This window comes from Siphateles boraxobius, unplaced genomic scaffold, assembly GCF_051911475.1.
Source record: "Siphateles boraxobius isolate OS27281-9 unplaced genomic scaffold, OSU_SipBor_1 14, whole genome shotgun sequence".
NCBI classification, from domain to species: Eukaryota; Metazoa; Chordata; class Actinopteri; order Cypriniformes; family Leuciscidae; genus Siphateles; species Siphateles boraxobius.
This window is the reverse complement of record NW_027508744.1, coordinates 512501-539626: the sequence shown is the minus strand read 5'-3', so window position 1 is coordinate 539626 and position 27126 is coordinate 512501. Positions and strand designations below refer to the sequence as shown.

General features: G+C 37.8%; 2 protein-coding genes across 3 annotated transcripts in view; one reads left to right on the top strand and one right to left on the bottom strand.

Annotated features, from left to right (window-relative positions):
• tert (telomerase reverse transcriptase) overlaps window positions 1–5347 on the top strand; it is a 47020-nt gene extending 41673 nt beyond the window's left edge. The window contains exons 16-17 of one of the 2 annotated variants that reach the window (XM_077230154.1): window positions 3388–3525; window positions 4997–5347. In XM_077230154.1, the coding sequence (XP_077086269.1) occupies window positions 3388–3525; window positions 4997–5100 (242 nt within the window). In that variant the 3' untranslated portion in view covers window positions 5101–5347. The remainder of the gene's footprint in view (window positions 1–3387; window positions 3526–4996) is intronic. The other variant, XM_077230155.1, reaches the window with a different exon arrangement.
• Window positions 5348–6521: 1174 nt separating this feature from the next.
• The window catches only part of slc6a18 (solute carrier family 6 member 18), a 21953-nt gene continuing 1348 nt past the window's right edge, over window positions 6522–27126 (bottom strand). The window contains exons 3-12 of the mRNA XM_077230174.1: window positions 26119–26256; window positions 24857–25038; window positions 15484–15594; window positions 15185–15297; window positions 14103–14231; window positions 13862–14018; window positions 12449–12653; window positions 8607–8766; window positions 7928–8090; window positions 6522–6896 (exon numbers count right to left, since the gene is read on the bottom strand). Of these exons, the coding sequence (XP_077086289.1) occupies window positions 6678–6896; window positions 7928–8090; window positions 8607–8766; window positions 12449–12653; window positions 13862–14018; window positions 14103–14231; window positions 15185–15297; window positions 15484–15594; window positions 24857–25038; window positions 26119–26256 (1577 nt within the window). The 3' untranslated portion in view covers window positions 6522–6677. The remainder of the gene's footprint in view (window positions 6897–7927; window positions 8091–8606; window positions 8767–12448; window positions 12654–13861; window positions 14019–14102; window positions 14232–15184; window positions 15298–15483; window positions 15595–24856; window positions 25039–26118; window positions 26257–27126) is intronic.

Genomic DNA, 27126 nt, shown 5'->3' with positions numbered 1-27126 from the left:
GGTGTGGACGCAAATATAGCTATCGTTACGGTTATCTTTATAGTTATCGTTCTTGGTGTGGACAATAATATAGCTATCGTTATGGTTATCTTTATAGTTATCGCTCTTGGTGTGGACGCAAATATAGCTATCGTTATGGTTATCTTTATAGTTATCGTTCTTGGTGTGGACGCAAATATAGCTATCGTTACTTTTATATTTATAGTTATCGTTCGTTGGTGTGGACGCAAATATAGCTATCGTTACGGTTATCTTTATAGTTATCGTTCTTGGTGTGGACGCAAATATAGCTATCGTTATGGTTATCTTTATAGTTATCGCTCTTGGTGTGGACGCAAATATAGCTATCGTTATGGTTATCTTTATAGCTATCGTTCGTTGGTGTGGACGCAAATATAGCTATCGTTACGGTTATCTTTATAGTTATCGTTCTTGGACGCAAATATAGCTATCGTTATGGTTATCTTTATAGCTATCGTTCGTTGGTGTGGACGCAAATATAGCTATCGTTACGGTTATCTTTATAGTTATCGTTCTTGGTGTGGACGCAAATATAGTTATCGTTATGGTTATCTTTATAGTTATCGCTCTTGGTGTGGACGCAAATATAGCTATCGTTACGGTTATCTTTATAGTTATCGTTCTTGGTGTTGACGCAAATATAGCTATCGTTATGGTTATCTTTATAATTATCGTTCTTGGTGTGGACGCAAATATAGCTATCGTTACGGTTATCTTTATAGTTATCGTTCCTGGTGTGGACGCAAATATAGCTATCGTTAAGGTTATCTTTATAATTATCGTTCCTGGTGTGGACTCAAATATAGCTATCGTTACGGTTATCTTTATAGTTATCGTACTTGTAGTGGATGCAAATATAGTTATAGTTATCGTTAATGTTATCTTTATAATAATTGTTCTTGGTGTGGACGCAAATATAGCTATCGTTACTTTTATATTTATAGTTATCGTTCGTTGGTGTGGACGCAAATATAGCTATCGTTATGGTTATCTTTATAGCTATCGTTCGTTGGTGTGGACGCAAATATAGCTATCGTTATGGTTATCTTTATAGCTATCGTTCGTTGGTGTGGACGCAAATATAGCTATCGTTATGGTTATCTTTATAGCTATCGTTCGTTGGTGTGGACGCAAATATAGCTATCGTTATGGTTTTCTTTATAGCTATCGTTCGTTGGTGTGGACGCAAATATAGCTATCGTTACGGTTATCTTTATAGTTATCGTTCTTGGTGTGGACGCAAATATAGCTATCGTTATGGTTATCTTTATAGTTATCGCTCTTGGTGTGGACGCAAATATAGCTATCGTTATGGTTATCTTTATAGCTATCGTTCGTTGGTGTGGACGCAAATATAGCTATCGTTACGGTTATCTTTATAGTTATCGTTCTTGGTGTGGACAATAATATAGCTATCGTTATGGTTATCTTTATAGTTATCGCTCTTGGTGTGGACGCAAATATAGCTATCGTTATGGTTATCTTTATAGTTATCGTTCTTGGTGTGGACGCAAATATAGCTATCGTTACTTTTATATTTATAGTTATCGTTCGTTGGTGTGGACGCAAATATAGCTATCGTTACGGTTATCTTTATAGTTATCGTTCTTGGTGTGGACGCAAATATAGCTATCGTTATGGTTATCTTTATAGTTATCGCTCTTGGTGTGGACGCAAATATAGCTATCGTTATGGTTATCTTTATAGCTATCGTTCGTTGGTGTGGACGCAAATATAGCTATCGTTACGGTTATCTTTATAGTTATCGTTCTTGGACGCAAATATAGCTATCGTTATGGTTATCTTTATAGCTATCGTTCGTTGGTGTGGACGCAAATATAGCTATCGTTACGGTTATCTTTATAGTTATCGTTCTTGGTGTGGACGCAAATATAGTTATCGTTATGGTTATCTTTATAGTTATCGCTCTTGGTGTGGACGCAAATATAGCTATCGTTACGGTTATCTTTATAGCTATCGTTTGTTGGTGTGGATGCAAATATAGCTATCGTTACGTTATCTTTACAGTTATCGTTCTTGGTGTGGACGCAAATATAGCTATCGTTACGGTTATCTTTATAGTTATCGTTCCTGGTGTGGACGCAAATATAGCTATCGTTAAGGTTATCTTTATAATTATCGTTCCTGGTGTGGACTCAAATATAGCTATCGTTACGGTTATCTTTATAGTTATCGTACTTGTAGTGGATGCAAATATAGTTATAGTTATCGTTAATGTTATCTTTATAATAATTGTTCTTGGTGTGGACGCAAATATAGCTATCGTTACTTTTATATTTATAGTTATCGTTCGTTGGTGTGAAAGCAAATATAGCTATCGTTATGGTTATCTTTATAGCTATCGTTCGTTGGTGTGGACGCAAATATAGCTATCGTTATGGTTATCTTTATAGCTATCGTTCGTTGGTGTGGACGCAAATATAGCTATCGTTATGGTTATCTTTATAGCTATCGTTCGTTGGTGTGGACGCAAATATAGCTATCGTTACGGTTATCTTTATAGTTATCGTTCTTGGTGTGGACGCAAATATAGCTATCGTTATGGTTATCTTTATAGTTATCGCTCTTGGTGTGGACGCAAATATAGCTATCGTTATGGTTATCTTTATAGCTATCGTTCGTTGGTGTGGACGCAAATATAGCTATCGTTACGGTTATCTTTATAGTTATCGTTCTTGGTGTGGACAATAATATAGCTATCGTTATGGTTATCTTTATAGTTATCGCTCTTGGTGTGGATGCAAATATAGCTATCGTTATGGTTATCTTTATAGTTATCGTTCTTGGTGTGGACGCAAATATAGCTATCGTTATGGTTATCTTTATAGTTATCGCTCTTGGTGTGGACGCAAATATAGCTATCGTTATGGTTATCTTTATAGTTATCTTTCTTGGTGTGGACGCAAATATAGCTATCGTTATGGTTATCTTTATAGTTATCGTTCTTGGTGTGGACGCAAATATAGCTATCGTTACTTTTATATTTATAGTTATCGTTCGTTGGTGTGGACGCAAATATAGCTATCGTTACGGTTATCTTTATAGTTATCGTTCTTGGTGTGGACGCAAATATAGCTATCGTTATGGTTATCTTTATAGTTATCGCTCTTGGTGTGGACGCAAATATAGCTATCGTTATGGTTATCTTTATAGCTATCGTTCGTTGGTGTGGACGCAAATATAGCTATCGTTACTGTTATATTTATAGTTATCATTCTTGGTGTGGACAATAATATAGCTATCGTTACGGTTATCTTTATAGTTATTGTTCTTGGTGTAGACGGCCCTTTACTCCTACAAGTAATGTTTCTCAGTGAATGATGCTGTAATGTTGTCCTCCCTCAGGTCTGGTTCTGGGTTCGCTGGACGGTGGAGGCGTACTCCAGTACGAGGCCGTTCAGATGTTGTTCTGTGTGGCGTTTGAGGTCGTGTTCACACAGAATCGCTGGATTTATCGCAGTCTGCTTCCTCCACTGCGCAAACGTAAGTCTAACTCTTAAATATTCTGTTTCAGGCTGTTGTTTAGTGTGGAATGAGGAGACTGTTGCATTATGGGTGCTGAGGCCTTAATAGTTGTGTTTTTTTTTTCGTGTCGTTAAGATACTATTATAGGATTTATTAATATTTTGAAATGGTTCTATTTTTATATGTTCAGTTTTAATTTGACTAAATTGTATTTGTTTAATGTAAAATCCATTTACTTTTTATTATTTTTTATTTAACTAAATTTAGTACTTCAACTCAAACTAAACAAAAATGAGACATTTTGGCAACTAATATGTATATATATATATATATATGAGAGAGCGAGAGATATTAATAGTATTTGTTATTTAATTTTTTATTAATATCGACTAATATATGTAGTTTTTATTAATATTGAAATAGCTTTTCATTAATGTTGTGAATTGTTTGGGCTTTTTGTCTTTTTTTTAATTTTTACATCAGTATTAAGGTTTATTTTATTGTATTTTTTCATTTTGGTTTTAGTTTAGTATTTATTTCCAACTAGTAATTTTATTGTTTTAATTGCTTCTTGTGCGTATTTTAGTTAATTGCCTTTTTTGTTCAATTTTAGTTTAATTGAAAAATTTTCTGTTTTTCTTCTGAAACATATATAATTTATTTTAACTTGATCTCAGTAAACAAAAATATTTTTAACAGTTGTAGTTTTAGTTGTAAGCACGGGTGAGACCACCTGCAAGGCAACGATAATAACCTGGTGGGATTTCAACTTAATTTGTTTAAAAATCATGTTTAAAGGGTAACTAAACCCTAAACCAACTTTTTTTAGTTAATGATCTGTAATAATGGGGCTTTATTAGTACTCTTCATTGATTCAAGTAACTTTTTTGACATTTGTGTATAAAGCGTTTTAATTCTACAATATATGGTGTAAAAACGTCTGAGTGCTGCCCTCTTCAGGTTGAACGGTGGCTACTGCAGTTGAATTTTCCTATTGGATGTTTGGGGTGGTTCGTGACATAAGGGGTTGTTGGTGAGGTAGGCAAGTTCCATACAGACAGATGCGTCTCAGGTGCACGCCCCCCTCCGCTGGACTCCGCCCACTTTTCCAGCATTTTTCAGATATTGCCAGTGGGTGGAGTCAGGCTCTGACCAGGGGTTTAGTTACCCTTTAATAGCCATATTCCTGCAAAAGACCCAAACAACCCTCAATCCACCAATCAGTGACGTCGCTGTCACATTCAAAACATTAGAGGTTTTAGAGTCTCTTTACACTCTTAAATGACTTATTATGTTTGTTAATGTGTATTTGACCTATTTTATGCTTTTATGCAATGGAACATTTTTCCAGAAACTTGGACTGCTGGGAAAGTCTTCTTTTGTAATGTTAGCGTTTGTAGAGTTCTGACAATGATTTGCCGTGTGTGTGTGTGTGTGTGTGTGTGTGTGTGTGTCTGTGTGTGTGTTTGTGTGTGTGTGTGTGCTTCAGGACGGAGGCGTCTTCAGCGTTTGCTCCACGGCATCAGACTGGCTCGTGTTCGTCAGGCCTCGACTCCCAGAATCCCTCAGGACTTTAAAAGCATCCGGGCGTAGAGGTGAACGCTGTGCTGTTGTAGGTCTCGTGCCGCAGCGGACTAAACGCACCTGAGCTGTGTGTAAATGTTGATGGCTCGTCGTTAAACACAGCGAGAGTTAAGAGACGCTCGTAAACTGAAGCCACGGCCGCCCCTTGTTTGTGTGATGTTTGCATGTTCATGCATCTTTAAAATGTATATTTCAATACAGAAAATAAAACAAGCGAGTTATTTTCAGGTTATTCGAATTAAAATGACCATCTACAGAACGTGTTTTCCTACAGAACCCGTTCATTATTTACTTTAATTTGATCATATTTTCATCTATTGCAGTAATTACAGCTCCGTTCACGTTTAATGTATATTTGACAGATTTTACTCTTTAATCAGTGAAAACTCAACAGGTTTATTAACATGCTCAAACAACAGAAGAAATGCACTGTTTATATAATAATCTCATAAAACATGACATTTTCACTGCAGTGAATGAGTTGATTGACAGGCATGACGTTCATTATTCAGTCCCATTATTATGAGAAGAAGAAAAAAAAGTTAGTTGTGACTTTATATCAGACAATTCTGAGTTGTTGTTTTTTTGGCTCATAATTGTGATGTAAACTCGCAATTGCGCAATGATCTTTTAAATGGTTTTATGGAAATGGAAACGAGCTTCCACACATGATGAGCTTCAGTTTTATGCAGCTGTAAACACTGGTTATTCTGGTTACTGACTAACCGAATCTCCTCTGTGAACGTGATTTAGAGAAGGTTAATGGAAATGTAGAAACTCACTGATGTCTGTAATGTGTGACCAGATGAGCTGCTGAAATATATGATGTTGTTTGTCTTAGAGGGACTTATGAATGGTTAAACATTGATCAGAAGTCGACTCAAGCTCACTCTGTTCATTACAAGCATTTATAAAATTATACATATTTATATATATGTAGCAAGATTTATACATTTTATATATGTATATATACACATTTATAAATTTAAACATTTATTTAGCAACATTTATAAAAGTACATGTATATATATATGTGTGTGTGTGTATACATTTATATATGTATATATCACATTTATTATTTGTGTGTGTATATACATAAATTAAAAAAAATCACATTTAAAAAAAAATATTTTGAGTTTTGTAAAGAGGATATTTACACCTCAGAAATATTGCGTTTCATATTCTCTGTATCATTTTGCAGAATAAGAGTCATTGATGTGTTTTTCCCCCATAGTTTAAGGACAAAAATTTGTAATTTAAATAATTTACAGATGCAGTGAAGTGAGAGAAGCTAAAACTTCTTTCTCAGGCACATGTTGAAACGAGACGTGCTTTAGATCCTGAGATGTAGTTTGTATGGATTGTCTTTTCAACCCGTTCTCATTAGATGCGTCTCTTTAGCACGCGTTGTGTTTATTGTGCAATTTATACGCATATAATAAGCACTATAAACCCCTTGGGTATTAGTGGTGTGGGGTACATGTGTATTACCCACAATAAAGTGTGTATCATATGCACGTAAAAACCGATTTTAGCATATAAATTGCAGGATAAACACCATGTGTTCATGAGATCAGGCTGGTCTTCTACAGTGCTTTAAAGGACTGGATGCGCTCCTCGGGGGTGAAGGCCGGGTTGCTGTAGGGGTTCGGGTAACTGTGTCCTATCTGTGACGTCGTCTGTCGTCTGATGAGTCTGTAAACGGCCACGACCGGGATGGAGACCACAGGAACCGAGCTCAGCAACACACAGATCGCAAACACCCAGTCCGAGTACGGCTTCACCTCCGTCTCCGGGAACTTCTCCTGCAGGGAGTTTACAGTTAGCCATTCATTTTAGTGTTGTGTTTTTATTTTTTAAATTCATTTAATATTTGCATTTTTATGATTTAATTAAGTTTGAATATAGTTTTGTTTTTTTACAATTATTAATTTTAATTTTACATGTATGATTTACTTTTAGTAAGTATTTGGCATTTTAAGATCATTAAATTTACTTGTATTATGATTTAATTTTCTCCATTTAATTTGTTTTTTATTTAAAATTTTAATTTTAAGGTAAAATATTTGTATGTTCGTTTTGTATTTTAAGAAAATTTTAATTTAGCATTTTTGCTTTATTTAAATTTTTATGGTACAATTATTAAGTTGAATTTTATAATTAAATTTTAGTATGTGTTTTGTATTTTAAAATGATTTTAATTTAGCATTTTTATGATTTAATTACATTTTCTGGTTTATTGTTTTTTATTTTACAATTATTCATTTTAATTTTATATTTGATTAATTGAAGTATTTAGCATTTTAAGATCATTCATTTAGCTTTTTCTTTGCTGTTTTATTTTTTTATTATGATTTCATTTTAGTAAGTATTTTAGAGTTTTGCATTTTAAGAAAATTAAATTTGCTTTTTTATGATTTAATTTTCTCGATTTAATTTTTTTATTTTAAATGTGTTCATTTTAAGTTTATGATTTAATATTGGTATGTTTATTTTTTGTATTTTAAAATAGTTTGTTTAGCATTTTTAAGATTTTAATTTAATATTCTGTGTTTTATGTTTGCTTTATTTTATATTTAGGATTTCATTTTAGGAAGTTTTCGTTTATTTATTTATTTATTTTTAATTTTGTGTATTCATTTAATGTTTAGTGCTTTAACTTGGTTTTTATGACCCATCCTGCTTAACAAAGTCAACTTTGACCCGGTAACCTGTTTAAATGAGCAGCAACTCTCATATAAACACACTGAGTTGCATTAATTCCCATCTGGAACCAGAATAATGCAGATCCTCAGCCGGGAAGAACATGATTATAAAGCTTCTGTTTGTCACTCACGTATTGCGGGTTCCAGGCGGGATACGTGGGGTGTTCCTGGACCTGGACGACGACGTAGGCCACCAGCACCACCAGCAGCATGACGGGACTGATGCCCATCCAGCACACGCGCCAGTACAGGTTCGGCCTGCGTCCCGTCATGAACTCGATGTCGTCGCTGAAGCTAGAACACACACAGTCTCAAACCGTCACAAAACATCTGATGCTGAAACCCTACGAGCTCTAATATTCAGATTAGTTCATATTTCAAGAATTTGTTTTAATAAGTTGGCATTTCAAGAATTTTTCATGGTTCTCTGATGTCGTATAATGGTTACATGACATGAAGCTAAACAAATAAAATATTTAAAAAAAATTAAAAACTGTTTTATTTTGATTTTGTTTTGATTTAAAAATTATTTATTTTAACTTTACATTTATATGATTAAATATGTAGAAAGGTTTATATATATATATATTACATTTTTTATAATTTTACTTTTTATAATTTGATTTCATTTTTAAATTGTTTTTATCCACACACAAACCCCAGTTTCGGCAAACCCTGCTTTAACGAACTGTTAAAAAAAAAACTAGTTCATCTATTTTTAAGACCACCAACCTTTTCCTTCGACCTTCTTTTAATGATTTTTATTGATGGCAATGCTGTCTTTTAAAATGAACTGATACATTTTCCTACCGTTTTATCCCGTAGAAGCAAACGACACCGATGAGCTCGAAGAAGGCGATGACGAGGAGCGGGACGGATCCCACGTAATTGTTGAAGATCTCCAGCCAGTAGTTCCCAGATCCCAGCGTGAAGATCAACGCCACCAGGAAGCTCAGCGCACAAATCAGACCTGCATTAGCATAGCATTAAAGAGATAGATCACCCAAAAACTAAAATTAGCCCATGATTTACCCTCCCTCAAGTCATCCTAGGTGTATATGACATTCTTCTTTCAGACGAACACAATTGGAGTTAAATCAAAAAAATGGCCTGGCTCTTACAAGCTTTATAATGGCAGTGAATGACTATTTCTGTTTTGAAGTCCATAAAAGTTCATCTATCCATCATAAAAGTGTATCTATCCATCATAAAAGTGCATCTATCCATCATTAAAGTGCATCTATCCATCATAAAAGTGCATCTATTCATCATAAAAGTGCATCTATCCATCATAAAAGTGCATCTATTCATCATAAAAGTGCATCTATCCATCATTAAAGTGTAATTTTCCATCATTAAAGTGCATCTATTCATCATTAAAGTGCATCTATCTATCATTAAAGTGCATCTATCCATCATAAAAGTGCATCTGTCCATCATTAAAGTGCATCTATCTATCATAAAAGTGCATCTATCCCTCATTAAAGTGCATCTATTCATCATAAAAGTGCATCTGTCCATCATAAAAGTGCATCTATCCATCATAAAAGTGCATCTATCCATCATTAAAGTGCATCTGTCCATCATAAAAGTGCATCTATCCATCATTAAAGTGCATCTATCCATCATTAAAGTGCATCTATCCATCATAAAAGTGCATCTATCCATCATTAAAGTGCATCTATCCATCATAAAAGTGCATCTATCCATCATTAAAGTGCATCTATCCATCATTAAAGTGCATCTGTCCATCATAAAAGTGCATCTATCCATCATTAAAGTGCATCTATCCATCATAAAAGTGCATCCATCCATCATTAAAGTGCATCTATTCATCATAAAAGTGCATCTATCCATCATTAAAGTGCATCTATCCATCATAAAAGTGCATCTATCCATCATTAAAGTGCATCTATCCATCATAAAAGTGCATCTATCCATCATAAAAGTGCATCTATCCATCATTAAAGTGCATCTATCCATCATAAAAGTGCATCTATCCATCATTAAAGTGCATTTATCCATCATAAAAGTGCATCTATCCATCATTAAAGTGCATCTATCCATCATAAAAGTGCATCTATTCATAATAAAAGTGCATCTGTCCATCATTAAATTGCATCTATCCATCATAAAAGTGCATATGTCCTTCATAAAAGTGCATCTATCCATCATTAAAGTGCATCTGTTCATCATTAAAGTGCATCTGTCCATCATTAAAGTGAATCTATCCATCATAAAAGTGCATCTGTCCATCATAAAAGTGCATCTATCCATCATAAAAGTGCATCTATTCATCATTAAAGTGCATCTATCCATCATAAAAGTGCATATGTCCACCATTAAAGTGCATCTATCCATCATAAAAGTGCATCTGTCCATCATAAAAGTGCATCTGTCCATCATAAAAGTGCATCTGTCCATCATTAAAGTGCATCTATCCATAATTAAAGTGCATCTATCCATCATTAAAGTGCATCTATCCATCATAAAAGTGCATCTATCCATCATAAAAGTGCATCTGTCCATCATTAAAGTGCATCTATCCATCATAAAAGTGCATCTATCCATCATTAAAGTGCATCTATCCATCATTAAAGTGCATCTATCCATCATTAAAGTGCATCTATCCATCATTAAAGTGCATCTATCCATCATAAAAGTGCATCTATCCATCATTAAAGTGCATCTATCCATCATAAAAGTGCATCTATCCATCATTAAAGTGCATTTATCCATCATAAAAGTGCATCTATCCATCATTAAAGTGCATCTATCCATCATAAAAGTGCATCTATTCATAATAAAAGTGCATCTGTCCATCATTAAAGTGCATCTATCCATCATAAAAGTGCATATGTCCTTCATAAAAGTGCATCTATCCATCATTAAAGTGCATCTGTTCATCATTAAAGTGCATCTGTCCATCATTAAAGTGAATCTATCCATCATAAAAGTGCATCTGTCCATCATAAAAGTGCATCTATCCATCATAAAAGTGCATCTGTCCATCATAAAGTGCATCTGTCCATCATAAAAGTGCATCTGTCCATCATTAAAGTGCATCTATCCATAATTAAAGTGCATCTATCCATCATTAAAGTGCATCTATCCATCATAAAAGTGCATCTATCCATCATAAAAGTGCATCTGTCCATCATAAAAGTGCATCTATCCATCATAAAAGTGCATCTGTCCATCATTAAAGTGCATCTATCCATCATAAAAGTGCATCTGTCCATCATTAAAGTGCATCTATCCATCATAAAAGTGCATCTATCCATCATTAAAGTGCATCTATCCATCATTAAAGTGCATCTATCCATCATTAAAGTGCATCTATCCATCATTAAAGTGCATCTATCAATCATTAAAGTGCATCTATCAATCATTATAGTGCTACATATATCTAATTTCTAAAACAGGGATGGGGAACGTCGGTCCTGGAGGGCCGCTGTCCTGCAGAGTTTAGCTCAAACTCTGGTAAAAACTCACCTGCCTGTAGCCTTAGTGATCCCAAAGACATTAATTAGCTTGTTCAGGTGTGTTTGATTAGGGTTGGAACTAAACTGTGCAGGACAGCGGCCCTCCAGGACCGACGTACCCCATCCCTGATCTAAAATATAAAATAAAATATCTAAAACATATTTAAACTTTATCAACCAAAACAACTAGTTTCCGGCAGACGGCCAGCACTTTAATGATGGATAGATGCACTTTAATGATGGATAGATGCACTTTAATGATGGATAGATGCACTTTAATGATGGATAGATGCACTTTAATGATGATAGATTCACTTTTTTATGATGGATAGATGCACTTTTATGATGGATAGATGCACTTTAATGATGATAGATTCACTTTTTTATGATGGATAGATGCACTTTTATGATGGATAGATGCACTTTTATGATGGATAGATGCACTTTTATGATGGATAGATGCACTTTTATGATGGACAGATGCACTTTTATGATGGATAGATGCACTTTAATGATGATAGATTCACTTTTTTATGATGGATAGATGCACTTTTATGATGGATAGATGCACTTTTATGATGGATAGATGCACTTTTATGATGGATAGATGCACTTTAATGATGGACAGATGCACTTTAATGATGATAGATGCACTTTTTTATGATGGATAGATGCACTTTTATGATGGATAGATGCACTTTAATGATGGATAGATGCACTTTAATGATGGATAGATGCACTTTAATGATGGATAGATGCACTTTAATGATGATAGATGCACTTTAATGATGGATAGATGCACTTTTTTATGATGGACAGATGCACTTTTATGATGGACAGATGCACTTTAATGATGGATAGATGCACTTTAATGATGGATAGATGCACTTTAATGATGGATAGATGCACTTTTATGATGGATAGATGCACTTTTATGATGGACAGATACACTTTTATAGACTTCAATTACTGCCTTTATAAATCTTGGAAAAGCCAGGACATTTTTTATATAACTCTGAATTTATTCATCTGAAGGAAGAATGTCATATACACCTAGGATGACTTGAGGGAGAGTAAAACATGGGCTAATTTTCATATTATGGTGAAATATCCCTTTAGCATATGGCCAGGGTCATTAGCATACAGGCCGTGTCTCAGGTGTGGTACCTGTGAAGATCTCTTTGGGCATCCACTTGGGCACCACGTGCAGGTCGAGCAGTGGCGTCAGGACCCCCTCCAGGTTCCCGAACATGGAGGACAGGCCGAGGCTGAAGAGCATGACAAAGAAGAGCACGGCCCACACCTGCGAACCCGGCATCTCGATCACTGCCTCCGTGAACACGATGAACGCCAGGCCCGTTCCTGAAGCACTCTGGGTAACAGAGAGAGAGTCTCAGTCACTACATACACACTGGCGTTCAACAGTTACTAGTTTAGGGTTTATGTTTTTTTTGTTTTTTTTTCATTGAAGAAATATCAAAACAAACAATAAAAAATACATTTCAAATGCTAGGGGGAGGCTTAAACAGTATTATAGGAATACTTTAAGTTTCAGCCCCAGGTCGTCCCTCTAGATCATGGCCCTGGGTTCCAAAACCGACGGGCAGCCTGCTTTGAACACTCAATTTACAGATGCAGTGAAAGTAAACTCAAAAAATAACAGACATTCCCAAGTCTCCTCGGTTTCGATTTTTGCGTGAACATATCAGTGAACACCCCAGATCACTCGGTGAGTTTCACATCTTTGTAAACTAAAGTTTAATGCGTTTTATGAATGATTCTTCCAGTGCCCCTATGAAACCATTGTCGAGGTGGGGGGGGGGGGGGGGGGGGGGATACTACCACAGAAACCTAAAATTCTCGGGACAGCAGCATTTGTCCAAATTTCAATCTTAACTGTTCGATTTCATTAGAAACGATCTTAAAACAGGGCTTTAAGTGTAAAATACCGAACTTCTCCTTTAAATTTAATGTTGTTAAATTAATGTTTATTGCATTTTTTTAATTTCATGTGTGTTACCATAATGGTGTTTAGTGTTTGTGTGAATGACACTTTATCTTTTATATATTAATATGAACTTTCTCAGTTTATGGAAAAGCTGTTTGTGATGAGCTTTGTTTCATCATGTGACTCACATCTCCGCTGGGATTGGTGGTTGTCAGTGTATTACAATAGTACAAAACAGATATTAGTACTTCAATAGATCGGTAAATTAACATTATATCAGATAGTAAAATACATTTTTTTACTGTAAATGTAAATTAAGTCTATAAAACTTACCAATTTTTTTTACGGTAAATTTATGCCAGTTGCCAGTTTGTTTGTTTTTTTACAGTATAATAATAGTCATAAATGTTTCTTAAGCATCAAATCATCATATTATAGTGATTTCTGAAGGATCATGTGACACTGAAGACTGGAGTAATGATGCTGAAAATTCAGCTTTGATCACAGGAATAAATTACACTTTACTATATATTCACATAGAAAACAGCTCTTTTACATTTGCATAATATTTGACTGTTTTTACTGTATTTTTGATCTTCTGAGCAGAAGAGAGTTTTTAATCCCAGCTGTACCTGATCCAGGAAGTTCTTGAGGAGGCAGTGCTTCAGGTTGAGACCGGAGACTTTATCCGGGTCGCTTGAGTTCAGAAACATCAGCCAGTTATCGTAGTTCTCCGTCGTGATGTTCTTCTCCCCGATGTCGAAGGCGTTGGTCAGATCCAGGATGTTCCTGCGAACACAACACACACACCTTGTCAATCAGACCTCGAAGTCGTGTGAACACGGGTCTGTAAACGCAGTGTGTGTTCATCACCCGTCGATGCAGGCGTTGAAGTTGCTCCTGGCCTTGAAGCCCAAGATGGCGAATATGGGGATGGAAGCGTAGAGAGACGTGGCACTGTTAATACATCCCACAAACACAGCGTCTCGCTCACAATCATTCCTGTTGGAAACAAACACAGGCACCTCTTACTGTATATACACAGGTGAAACTCGAAAAATTTGAATATCGTGCAAAGTTATAATTTTGATGATTATGGCTTCCAGCTTATGAAAACCCCAAATTCAAAATCTCAGAAAATTAGAATATGACATGAAATCAATAAATAAGAGGATTTTAAATACAGAAATGTCGGCCCTCCCCTGTGAAGTATAATCATGCATATGTATATAGTTATATATACTAAATATATTAGTTTCACCTTTTAATTTGAATTACTGAAATACATGAACTGTTGCACGATTCAGTAATTGAAAACGAACAAAGTTTTCAAGTTTCACCTGTTTATATATATATATATATATATATATATATATATATATATATATGCATTATTCACCTTTCATATTCATAATGCGTGATTTTAAAGGTGCTTTCTGTAAGAATGACAGCTAGTGGTCGAAATAGGTACTGCAGTCCAAATTCAAAATATCGGAGATCGTTGTTTCCCCGCCTCCTCAGACTCGACGCTCACACGGGTTGTCAGTTTGAGGACATGCAACAGGAACGAGCGCAATTGACAACGAAAGCAGAGGAGACTTGCAGACTGTAAGTTCATGAGGTAATTTATCCGTGTTTTAATATGCTCTCGTTCATAGAGATTTTTAGATGATATCGAGGCTCTTTGGGTTGTGTGGAATCTGCGATCTCTGACCCTGTTTGTTTGCTGGTTTCCATGTATTTAAATTTTTGTATTTTACAATCATTTTAAGTTTATATTTTTATGATTTAATTGAAGCTTTGGTGTTTTATTTTTACTTGTTTTTATTTAAATGTTTTATTTATTTATTTATTTATTTAAATGATAACATTAAAATATTAATCAGGGTGATGATTCAAGAAATTGTGTAATAGACTGTATATTTGTCCTGCCCTGCAGACGGTGTGTGTCGTACTTCTTGGGGTTGTAGCTGGAGAATGCGATGAGTCCCCCGAAGGCCAGAGACAGAGAGAAGAAGATCTGTGTAGCGGCATCCAGCCACACCCGAGGATCAGTCAACAGCGTCCACTGAGGAGACAAGATCACACACACTGATCACACTCCTGCTATGTGTGTGTGAGACTCACGTCTGGTGTGAACAGGTACCGTAGCCCGTCGATGGCCCCTGGCAGTGTGAGGGCCCGCACAAGAGACTCCTTCTGTGTGTGCGTGTGCGTGCGCGTTTGCGTGTGTGTGTGTGAGAGAAAGACTCACGTCTGGTGTGAACAGGTACTGGAGCCCGTCGGTGGCCCCTGGCAGTGTGAGGGCCCGCACCAGAAAGATGGTGAGCACAAGGTACGGGAAGGTCGCGGTCACGTACACGGCCTGCACAAACGCACATTAACCATTAACATGATCCATTGAGCACAAACACACACACACACTAGCCACATTTCCATTACAAATTCTCGCAAAACTGTTGCAATATTTTCTAAATGTCGATAAAAAACGATTGCAAAATGGCGGCATTTCCATTAACCCTCTGAAGTCGGCGACAGTCTCGCTTTTTTTCTTATCAGTGCAAAAGAAACTCAAAATACTCTGTTGATTTTGATCTTACATATTAAGTGTTGAACATCATTAGATTCTGATAAGTGTCTATTTTTTTTTGTGGATACTCACAATAAAAACAAAGTGTTGTGCTTTTTGCCAAATAAAGAAAAACAAACATGATGCGCGTTCTGCCTTCTCTCTGTCAGTTAAGTCCATTCTGAAACGCGTCCGAAAATTAACTGTAATTCCGCGAATACTTGTCATACAGGCACAAGTGTTTTTCCATAATAAGGCTTGAACTCTCTTCTTTTAAATGAATTAATTTATATAAAAAACAAATATTCTCAGTTTATGTAATCTGTATGAGAAGAGAGAGATGTCAGTCTTTTTCTTTGCAGCTCATTATACCTAATTACGCGTTAATGTGCCACGCCCACGGAGAGCGCGCGGTATTCAAACGCAAATGATCTAAGGCAAGCCATTCAAACATGCCAACGCCCACCAGCTGGATTATAAAACACATCGTGTTTAGTAAGTATCTTACTAGAGCTGTGTACACAGCGTATCCATACGCTGTGAGCAATAGTACTATCTAATAACCCTGGAAAATGTACCAGAAGTGCTGGTCGTTTCATTTCGAGGAGCAACGGATCCAGCTGATGTAGTAAGTCATTTAATCTTAAGTGCTTTGTTCTAATCGCGATATTGAATAGTGTCTGACTGTAAACCGCAAAAAGACTGTTTAAATATGAATTGCGTGTCTGTGTATAGGCTAAATGATGAATGAACGACAGAGGCGTGCGCTGTTGTTTACTACAGTTATACATCGCGTGTCTGTGCCGTTCATTCACTCTCGCACCTACATTAGTAAACGTTATGTTTACATGAACACATCCAAACTATATTGCTATAGCCTACTAAGATGAGTAAAAATAGACTGAAATATGTTGAAATAAAATGTCTGTATAAGCAACAAACTGCAAATTCACATGTATAATATATGCTAATACATCATACACAATATGTTACAGACTAAATATGAATGTTTAGACAAGATTTTGTGATTAGTTTTGGATAGATTATAAAGTTTTGACTGTAAAAAAAGACTACTGTCACATTAAATAGGTACACTTTTGTTCACCAATTTCTGCTCTTAGTTAAATATACTATAGTATGTTTTGTCAAAAATAAAGTAGGTATATAGAATTATCAACTAAGATGTTATTATAGTGTTTTTTCCAATATTCAAACTAATGAATCCTTACCTTATTTAATATGTATGATAAAATGTATACTTTTTACAAAGTAATACACTTGAAATATAGTTAAAATTGTAATTGTTGTTGTAATTGTAACCTATTTGTAATTGGTTACAATTTCTAATTGTAAAATATGTATATATAGATAATTTCTTTTGTCCTTGCATTCTTTGGGACCCTGTGACACACCTGTGTTAAAGGCTAATTAATATGCAGCTCATTATGTATATGTGACCAGTCACGGAAACTAGGGACACAAGTCGGTTCTGGGGCATTTTGAGTTATTCATAGATTCTGAGAGTGTAATATCCAAGCTTTCCAACGATGTGTAACATGTGGAAATCTGATAATATTTGGAGAAGTTGTGGCCATTTTAAAGTAGGCACTTAAAAAAGCTCAAAGAGGAGAAAACGAGCTCTAAAAGATTGTGCAGTTCTCACCTGTCTCTGCTGCTGGGGGTGACAATAGGGCTCATTTACATCTCATTTAGATAAGCCATACCCCCTGTAAAGCTCCTCCATGTGCTTTACAGCTTTTTTTACACTTTGAATGAGTGCACTTCTGCCACACTAGGCGAAAAACAATTGTGCTGCCCCTCTATTTGCAACGTACCAGCAACAACACACAAAGACCAATAATGCCATATAGCCTGCATATAACGCGAAACCAGCAACAACACATAAAGACCAATATGCCATATACATATAACGCAAAACCAGCAACAACACACAAATACCAATATGCCATATAGCCTGCATATAACGCAAAACCAGCAACAACACACAAAGGCCAATATGCCATATACATACAGTATAACGCAAAACCAGCAACAACACACAAAGACCAATATGCCATATACATATAACGCAAAACCAACAACAACAAACAAAGACCAATAAGCCATAGGCCTACATATAGCGCAAATAGTACGCAACGCTCGTGTGCCCAAAATGTCAACAATATTAAAGTTTATGTAGGAGGCAAATGCCTGCTGGCATTTTTCTTTAAGCAGTCATTTCTGCAATTTTCCAAATAATCACATTTCACCTCCTCAAATTACTGTTGCAAATCTCTTTACACCACTTTCTTATGTGCGTATACACACACAAATGAAATGTCCGCAAGCACATTATATCATCAGCAGGTTCAGCATCTTAAATAACGACTAAAGAGCAAATGAAGCTTAACTTACATTTCAGAAACACGCCGTATTGAAGCACTGAGGGCGAGCGCGCTGCGCCCATACCTCCGGTTCAGTTTCCCGAGCCCACGAAGTGCGGCGAAAACATTTTCGGTGTAACTGCCAGACGGTTCATCTCGTCTGCGACAATCTTTGCGGCATCCATCTTCATTGAATTTTGATATCAGAGAGAGCTGGCCAGAGCACAGCATAATAAGTAGCCATGTGGTTGACTTGGAGGGCGGGGGCAAAAGCGCCGGGTTATTCAGTATGGAAGTACACACAGACAATGACACGCCACGCCCCTACTGCATGCTAGAATCTTCGAAAACAAGCCGATTTCAACCTCAAAATGTAAGCTTTTAAATATACCAATACTGCTATCTCAAACATGGAGAGGCTTCTTCGTGATTTCAATTAACAGATTCTCCAAAAAATTGAAAATCACCAATTTTGAAAAAAAACTCTTCTTTCTCATTTTGCTCGAAAGTTGTGCTGCCGACTTGTGTCCCTGGTTTCTGTGACGGGTCACATATGGCACATTATCCGGCCTTTGTCTTCTCAGGTGTGAACACGCCTCCACGCATATTGCCTTTCCAAACAAAAGGTGTCTTATCAAATTTAAATCAATGTATTGTTTTGTGTAAATGATTAGGCAGGATCATTTTCAGATCATTTTGAAGCAAAAATTCTAGGCAACAACACCCATTAGTCAAAAGTCTTATGGACACATATTTAGTATGTGTTTTGTGGCCTTATTTCAGACACTTTAAGTTTTAGTTTTTTCAATAACCACGCATAAACATTATTCTCTAAAAAATACAAACATGTACATACATGTTGCTCACATATTACGGTAGCCCCGTTTGTGCTATATAGAGTGAATTTACACCTTTGCCATTAACATGTTTATAAATAACTGAAAAAAGCACAAATGTCAGAGCATGTCAGAACACCTCAAGGACCCCAAAAAACCCTTAGACCTCAGAGGGTAAACCGATGTTACGCGACTAAAATGGAATTTTCAGAGTCATTCCAGAAATCATGGCAGTGGATGTTTGTAGGTTTGTGTATATCTCAGTCACCACACTAGACATTATTATTAATGGAAAGAGTCGTAGGCGTGTTATCACAGCATTAATGGCAAGGAAAGTCAGTGCAGTGTAGTCTCCCTGACGAAAAATTTGATTCATTCATTGCGACAAGAGAGACAGACATCGTTAAATCATCTAAATCGACAACATGTATGTTAGACCCTCTACCAACTAAACTATTGAAAGAGATGGTTCCAGAGGTCATAGATCCTCTTCTTAATATCATTAATTCATCTTTGTCATTAGGATACGTACCAAAAACTTTTAAGCTGGCTATGATTAAACCGCTTAAAAAAACGATATAATGAACTCGACCACCCACTTGCTCATCCTTTGCTTAGATGCCGGACACCCTTTCTTAGGTGACCCAAAACAGACAAACAGTTTCCGATCTCCTCCACAGGGCAGCTCTGTGAACATAAGCATCTAAAGCCCTAACGGGGCACAGCAAATTAAGTCTCTACTGGTCTGACGTCAGAAGAGGAGGACAGAAAGCCTGCAGAACTATAGGTCTAACAATAGTAGTTGGCACCTTAGGAACATAACCTGGTCTCGGACAAATTCCAGGCACGAGGGAGCCACCGAAAGTGCTTGAATATCTCCAATTCTTTTTAGAGATGAGATAGCGAGAAGAAGGATAGTCTTTAGCGTAAGAAACTTTTCCGAAACTTCCTCTATGGGCTCGAAAGGAGCTAGGGAGAGACCTTCTAAGACGATGGCCAGATCCCAAGCTGGTACCCTCGTGCGAACTGCAGGCCTCAGCCTCAAGGCGCCACGAAGGAAGCGAGATATAAGTGGGTGTCTCCCGAGAGAACCTCCGCTCGAAGGGGTGTGGTAAGCAGCTAAGGCCGCCACGTACACCTTCAGTGTGGAGTGGGATAACCCTGTGGAGAGACGGTCCTGCAGGAAATCCAGCACTGTACCAACCGGGCAGTTAACTGGGTCCTGCTGGCGCTCTCCACACCAAGAGGTGAAAAGTTTCCACCTCGCGGCATATAACTTCCTCGTGGCGGGAGCTCTGGATTGGAGGATGGTCTCAACGACCTTAGTCGAGAGACCAGAATCTATGAGCTGGGCCCCCTCAGAGGCCAAGCCCACAGCCTCCATAGTTCTGGGCGGGGGTCAAGGATCGACCCACTCGCCTGAGAGAGTAGATCTCTCCTGATCGGTATCTCCAGGGGAGAGCCGTCGAGGAGAGACACTAGGTCCGCAGACCATACTCGGGCTGGCCAGAACGGGGCTATTAACAGAAGGCTGAGCCCGTCCCGGCGAACCCTCTCCAGAACTCCCGGGAGCAGAGCGATCGGGGCAAAAGCGTACAAACGTGACCTCGGCCACAGATGTACCATCGCGTCCAACCCAAGTGGGGCTGGCAGGCTGAGAGAGAACCACAGTGGACAGTATGATGTCTCTCGGGAAGCAAATAAGTCTACCTCGGCACGACCGAAATGCTCCCATAGGAGCTCCACCACCTCTGGGTGAAGACTCCATTCCCCGGGCCTCGGCCCCTGCCTCAACAGGATGTCTGCCCCCTGATTTAAATACCCCGGGAGATAAATAGCTCTCAGAGAAAGAATTTTCCCCTGGGACCATAGAAGGATCTGACGTGACAGTTTGTAAAGTGGGCGAGAACGCAGACCCCCCTGATGGTTGATATAAGAGACCACCGAAGTGTTGTCTGACCGGACAAGAACATGGTGGCCCCTTAGGTCTGGGAGGAAATGTTTCGGTGCCTGAAACACTGCCAACATCTCTAGACAATTTATGTGCCATAGACGGTGATGGTCCTCCCACAGACCCTGAGCTGGGCGACCACTCATGATCGCCCCCCACCCCGTGAGAGAGGCATATGTCGTTAGCATAACGGGACGAAAAGGAGCTCCCAACACAGGGCCTTGGGACAGAAACCGAGGATCTTTCCACATAACCAGGGCGCGATGACACCGTCGCGAACTCATGATCATGCAAAGCGGATTTCCCCTCGGGGAGAATCCCCTGGTTCTGAGCCACCACTGTAACAGTCTCATGTGCAGGAGGCCAAAAGGTATCACGTTTAACGCAGCTGCCATGAGACCTAACAGTCTCTGGAACTGTTTTTCAGTGGATGACTGGCCTAGCTTGACCTGATCTACTGCGGCGAGAATCGAAGCAACACGAGCAGGTGACAACTGTGCCTGCATCGTCGTCGAATCCCACACTGCACCGAGAAAAGTGGTTCTCTGTAATGGAGAAAGAACACTCTTCTTGGCGTTGCGCCTCAACCCCAATCTCTTGATGTGAGCAAGAACGACATCTCGATGCCGAACCGCCTGTTGTTCTGATTGAGCTAGAATTAACCAATCGTCTATATAGTTCAGAATACGGATGCCCTGCAGCCTCAGCGGGGCTATAGCCGCATCCATACACTTCGTGAACGTGCGGGGTGACAGTGCTAGGCCGAACGGCAGAACCCGATATTGGTAAGCTTCTGGGCACTCCACAACCCTCCTCGGAGGGGGCAAGCGTCCCTCGGGAAATCGCTCGCCGAGTCTCTCTACGCACTGTATAGGCAGGGTTAATAGAGCTGACCCCTGAGGGCATCGGGAAAGACAGGGCACCGTGTTTTTGTGCAGTGAACTCAAGTCTTCCACGATGGGGACCACCCTCAGAGTCCTGACATTCATCACGTCAGGATTTTTTCGACGCGGCCTTCTTTGCGATAACGACTGTCCTCAGATCAGCCCTACCCCGAGTAGGTCGCGCCGGAGAGCGCCCCGCCTCGTCCCTCCAGTTTCTCTGCGGGGGGGCACGAGACGCGACACTCCATTTCTGCTGCGCTCTTTTTGAAGTACTCGGCGGCTGGGACTGCCCTCGCTCAGCAGCCCCAGCGACAAGCACTTTAAGGGGCATACATTTCTGAAAAGCAGCCGCCTGTTTCTTCTCTTCCTGGAACCTCTCCGTGACAGAGTGAAGAGCGTCACCGAAGAGGCCCGCAGGCGAAACTGGAGCATTTAAAAGGAGAGTCTTATCTTTCTCCTTCATAGAGGTCTGACTCAACCACAAGTGTCTCTCTGTGGCCACCATGGCTGCCATAGACCGGCCGATAGATTTAGCGGTCTCCTTGGTGGCCCGGAGAGTGAGATCAGCAGTCTGCCTGAGCTCATTAATCATATCCACAGAAATTTCACCCCCCTCACAAGCATCTTTAAGCAGGTCAGCCTGATAAGCCTGCATAATGGCCATAGTGTGTAGACATGCAGCCGCCTGACCCGCCGCCGAGTAAGCCTTCCCCACTAACACAGAAGTATTTTTTAGTGGCTTAGAGGGCAGAGCCGGTGCTTTAAGTGAAGATGACGAAGCAGGAGATAGCAGAGAGATAGCTAGCGAGCGTCTCCTCTGTCTTCGGCATGGTCACGTACCCTGAAGCTTTTGCACCAAAAATGTTTCCATAAGCATTAGACTGGTTAGCATAAATTCTATTTGAAACAGGTCTAACCCAGGTCTTTGAAAACTCAGAGTGAAGATCTGGGAAGAATGGTAAGCACCGGCGAGAAGGCTGAGGACGTGCAGACAGAAGTCTATCATCTAATTTGCTTTTATTTCTAGACTACTGCCTATCAGTTGGCCACTCGATGCTGAGCTTTTCAACAGCCCGAGATAACACATCTATCAGCCCCTCTTCAGCAGAATGCTGGAGTGACGAGTCAGTTTCTTCTGATGCAAAACTTTCGACATCGAGCTCCTCAGAACTGGATAATCTAAGTTCGACATCATGTGCCTAGACCCGGGCAGAAGTAACCGCCGCAGCGCGTGCTTCCAGAGCCGGGTGAGAGGCACTAGATCTCGCTGGAGATAGCTGAGATAGGGCGGAGCCCGTCTCAACGTCGCCAGTGAGATCCATCTGCGAGCCCCAAGACAAGCGCCGTCGCTCTGCCTCAACAGAAGCGGGACCCGAGCCTCGGGGAGCTCGCAGCAAACCACTCTCCTCGAAGAGCGATCGCCGCGAGCGCAGAGTTCTCAAGGGAAAACGCTCGCTATGCTCACAATCGACCCCCTCGAGAGCCGACTGGGCATGCTGCAATCCCAAACAAGCAACACACAGCTGATGTGTATCCCCACCCGTGATGTATCGTGTACAGGGGGAAACACACTTTCTATATTGCTCGCTCGTCACTTTGACACTCATATTGTTTTTTTTTATATATATATATATATAGTGAGAAACTCCTGTCTAAACAGACAAACACAATCGCTAGATTTCAGACACACACAGAGCTTGCTGAAGTAACAAAAAGCTGGCGTATTGTGTGCTCAGGGGATATTTATAGCTTCCTGGTCGATGAAGGGGAAAAAACGTTTATCTATTCACAAAACTTAGTTTACTCAGTGTATCGTTTTCTTTAGGTGTACACGTTTGTCTTATACACACAAAATAGCATCGAACTAACTGGCTAAACAAACAGCGTTGGCATTGGTTTACGTTCTTGATCAAATTGAAAATTACGTCATAAAGTATACATGGAAAATACATTTACAAAATTAGTACATAATAACAAATTCAGGTCCAAAATGTTTGTTCGCGTTTGCATTACACGAAATAGCATAACTAAGTGGCTACTAAAGCCAGCGCTGGCATTTGTTTACGTCCTTGATAAAAACTAAAACATTACGTCTGAAATTATACATGCAAATACATTTAAAATGATTAAGTCTTACTTACAGGTTGTGGCCCAACAACTGCTGCCTCTGGTTTTAAAGTTGGAACTGCTTCATGCTTTAACAGTTTGTTGTTGAATCCGGCATTGAATTCGTGGAGATTCTGGAAGCTGTCTTCCGTAAAATGCGCAGCACAGAGAGCTAAATTACGATTGTAATTTTCAGGAACATAATCAAACATAAATTGTAGCCATTGTTGACGAACTGCAGCGTCCGTATGGAAGCCCGAACACAGAAGACCTGACAGCTGGGTTAAAATAACACACTTGACGGCATGGCTACTGCTCTCCACTATAACTCTTCCTCTTCCACAAAGCAGCAGAAATATGGCCACGCCCCCTTTTTTGCATATTACGGAGGGAGGGTTGATTATGGGTTAGTTACGTATAAAACCCGGGAAATATCTCGTTGTAGTCCCATTCGAGTCGTTTTTGTAGGCATTAAACTTCCTGATTTTTAAAAGACGATACGTTGGACCTTCAGCGCAGCAACTTTGCAGATACTGTTCATGCACCAACAGCAACATTACACACTATTTAAAATGAAAAAAGTTAAATCACAATCAACCACCCCTTTAATAATAATGTCTAGTGCAATGACTGAGATATACACAAACCTACAAACATCCACTGCCATGATTTTTGGAATGGCTTATCGCGAGAAAAAAACAATTGCATTTTTAGTTGCATAACATCGGTTAATGTAAATGCCGTCATTTTGCAATAGTTTTTTATCGCAATCTGTAATGGAAACACGGCTAATGGTGTGGGCGTGTTTTCAAATCGCAATTTCAGTTTGTGAAGTTAGAAGGGTATAGGCTAATGTAAAGGTATCTTGTGATGCGGTATATGCTAACGCTCGGGCACCTTCCCGATGGTCTCGATGCCCCGGATGAAGCAGATGTAGACGATGCTCCAGGCCGAGGCGAGGCACAGCACCAGCCACCACTGAAGAGAGCCGCTGTGCTCCAGGCCCGGGGAGATGTTCAGCGTCTGCCGGTACCAGAAGTAGTTCACCGGCGTGCTGATCACACACTCCTCCACATAACCTGTCAGACACACACATATCATGTTACACTATTCACTCATATTCATTTAAATTTATATCGATTTGTATTCATTTATAATTTTGCTTATTTATTTTTATTTGTACATTAAAATAGAAAAAATAAAATGATAAATGCATTGAAAATACATCTAATGATAAATAAAAGTAAATTAATATACATTAAAAATAGAATAAATAAATTTACATTTATTACTTTTTTATTTATACTTATTTGATGTATTTTCAATATTTAATAACTTATTTTATTTGTATTTATTAATTATATTTTCAATATATTTATAACTTATTTTATTTGTATTTATTAATGTTTATATTTAATGTATTTATTTAAATTTCTGTTTATTTATTTTAATGTATAATTACTTTGTTTTATTTATTTGATGTTTTTTCAATGTACTTATCATTTTATTTATTTTTAATGTATATTTATTTGATGTATTTTCAATGTATTTATTTTACAATGTATTTATATTTATTTTGATTTTACAATGTATTTATATTTTGATTTACTTATTTATTTTCAATGTATTTATGCTTTCATTTCATTTATATTTATCGTTTATTTTTAATGTATTTATATTTCTGTTTTTTTATTAATTTATTTTAATAAATATTTATTTACTTTTTGTTTATATTTTGTTTATTTTCAATGTATTTATTTTTTATTCATTATGGTTTATTTTAATGCATTATTTACTTTTTATTGATTTATTTTTTTAAATGCATACTTATATATTTGTTTATTTTTAATGTATATTTATATTTTTATGTATTATGCCGTTTTTATGCATTTATTACATTTATTTATATATATATATATATATATATATATATATATATTACCTTTTTTATCTATTTTTTTAACATTACTTTTTGTTTATAAATGTGGTGTGAAATATTATTTTCTTGACAGGCATGTATTTATTTTACTACTATATTCTATATTACTCCTATTTTATTTAATCTTGTTTTTATTACTTCCTGAGCATCATTCTGCTTCATTTAGTGCTCACTTAATTACAGTGATGGGTGTTTAATGAGGACTCTTGTGTCTCTGTACCCGTGTTGTTGTCTTTGATGGGACATTGACTCCAGGGCAGCGGCTCCTGGAACGAGTGGAAGAAATACCACAGAACCCAGGCCAGAATCGTGTTATAAAACAAGCCCACCAGGAAGGAGAGGATCATCGACGCCACACCTGCCGTTTACAGTCAGAACTCAATCATGCCTTTATGAACTCATAAAGCGCTCCGAGAAGACATTAAACATTTGCTCATGAAAAATAACAGACTGAAAAAAAGAAGATACACGATCAGTAAAGTTTGGAATAATTAAAGTCCCCCTGACTGTAGTCAATAATTTTATCCCTTAAAATTCATCTTTGATCACCAGAATTACATAATTAAACATTTTCTCGTTGAAAAAAAATCTTTATGCGTTAAAATAGCTTGAATGTAACTCTTGCCTCATTTAGTATACGTGGATCTATGAATATGCAAATAAGCCCCGCCTCCACTCACTCAGCTCAGAGATATAAACCACATTAATAACTTGATTTTCACCACAGGAGCACTTTAAGAATTTTTAATGTTTCTGAAAGAGTCTCTTCTTCTCATCAAGGCTGCATTTATTTTATGAATAATACAGTAAAAACAGTGAGATATTATTACAAATTAAAACAACTGTTTATGTAAATATATAGTAAAATGTAATTTATTCCTGTGATCAAAGCTGAATTTTCATTAGAAATCTTCATTATTCTTGGTAATGAACTGTGTCATATTAAACATCCCTGTTTATCTGTTCAAAGAGAAACATCAAGAGCTCTGAATCTCTTAATCTCTCTCTGTTAGGGTTTGTGCTGAGACGAATGTCAGTACACTGTAAAAAAAAAACAAGTATTGTTGGTTTAACTTAAAAAAGTAAGTTGCCTTAGAATTTTGAGTTAATACAACAAAGGATATTGGTTTAATAAATAGAAAGGTAAAATATCCTGCTATCTGAATCACGTTAACTAAGCTGATTTGACAAAAGATAAATGCACAGATAACAGATGTTTTGTCCAGTG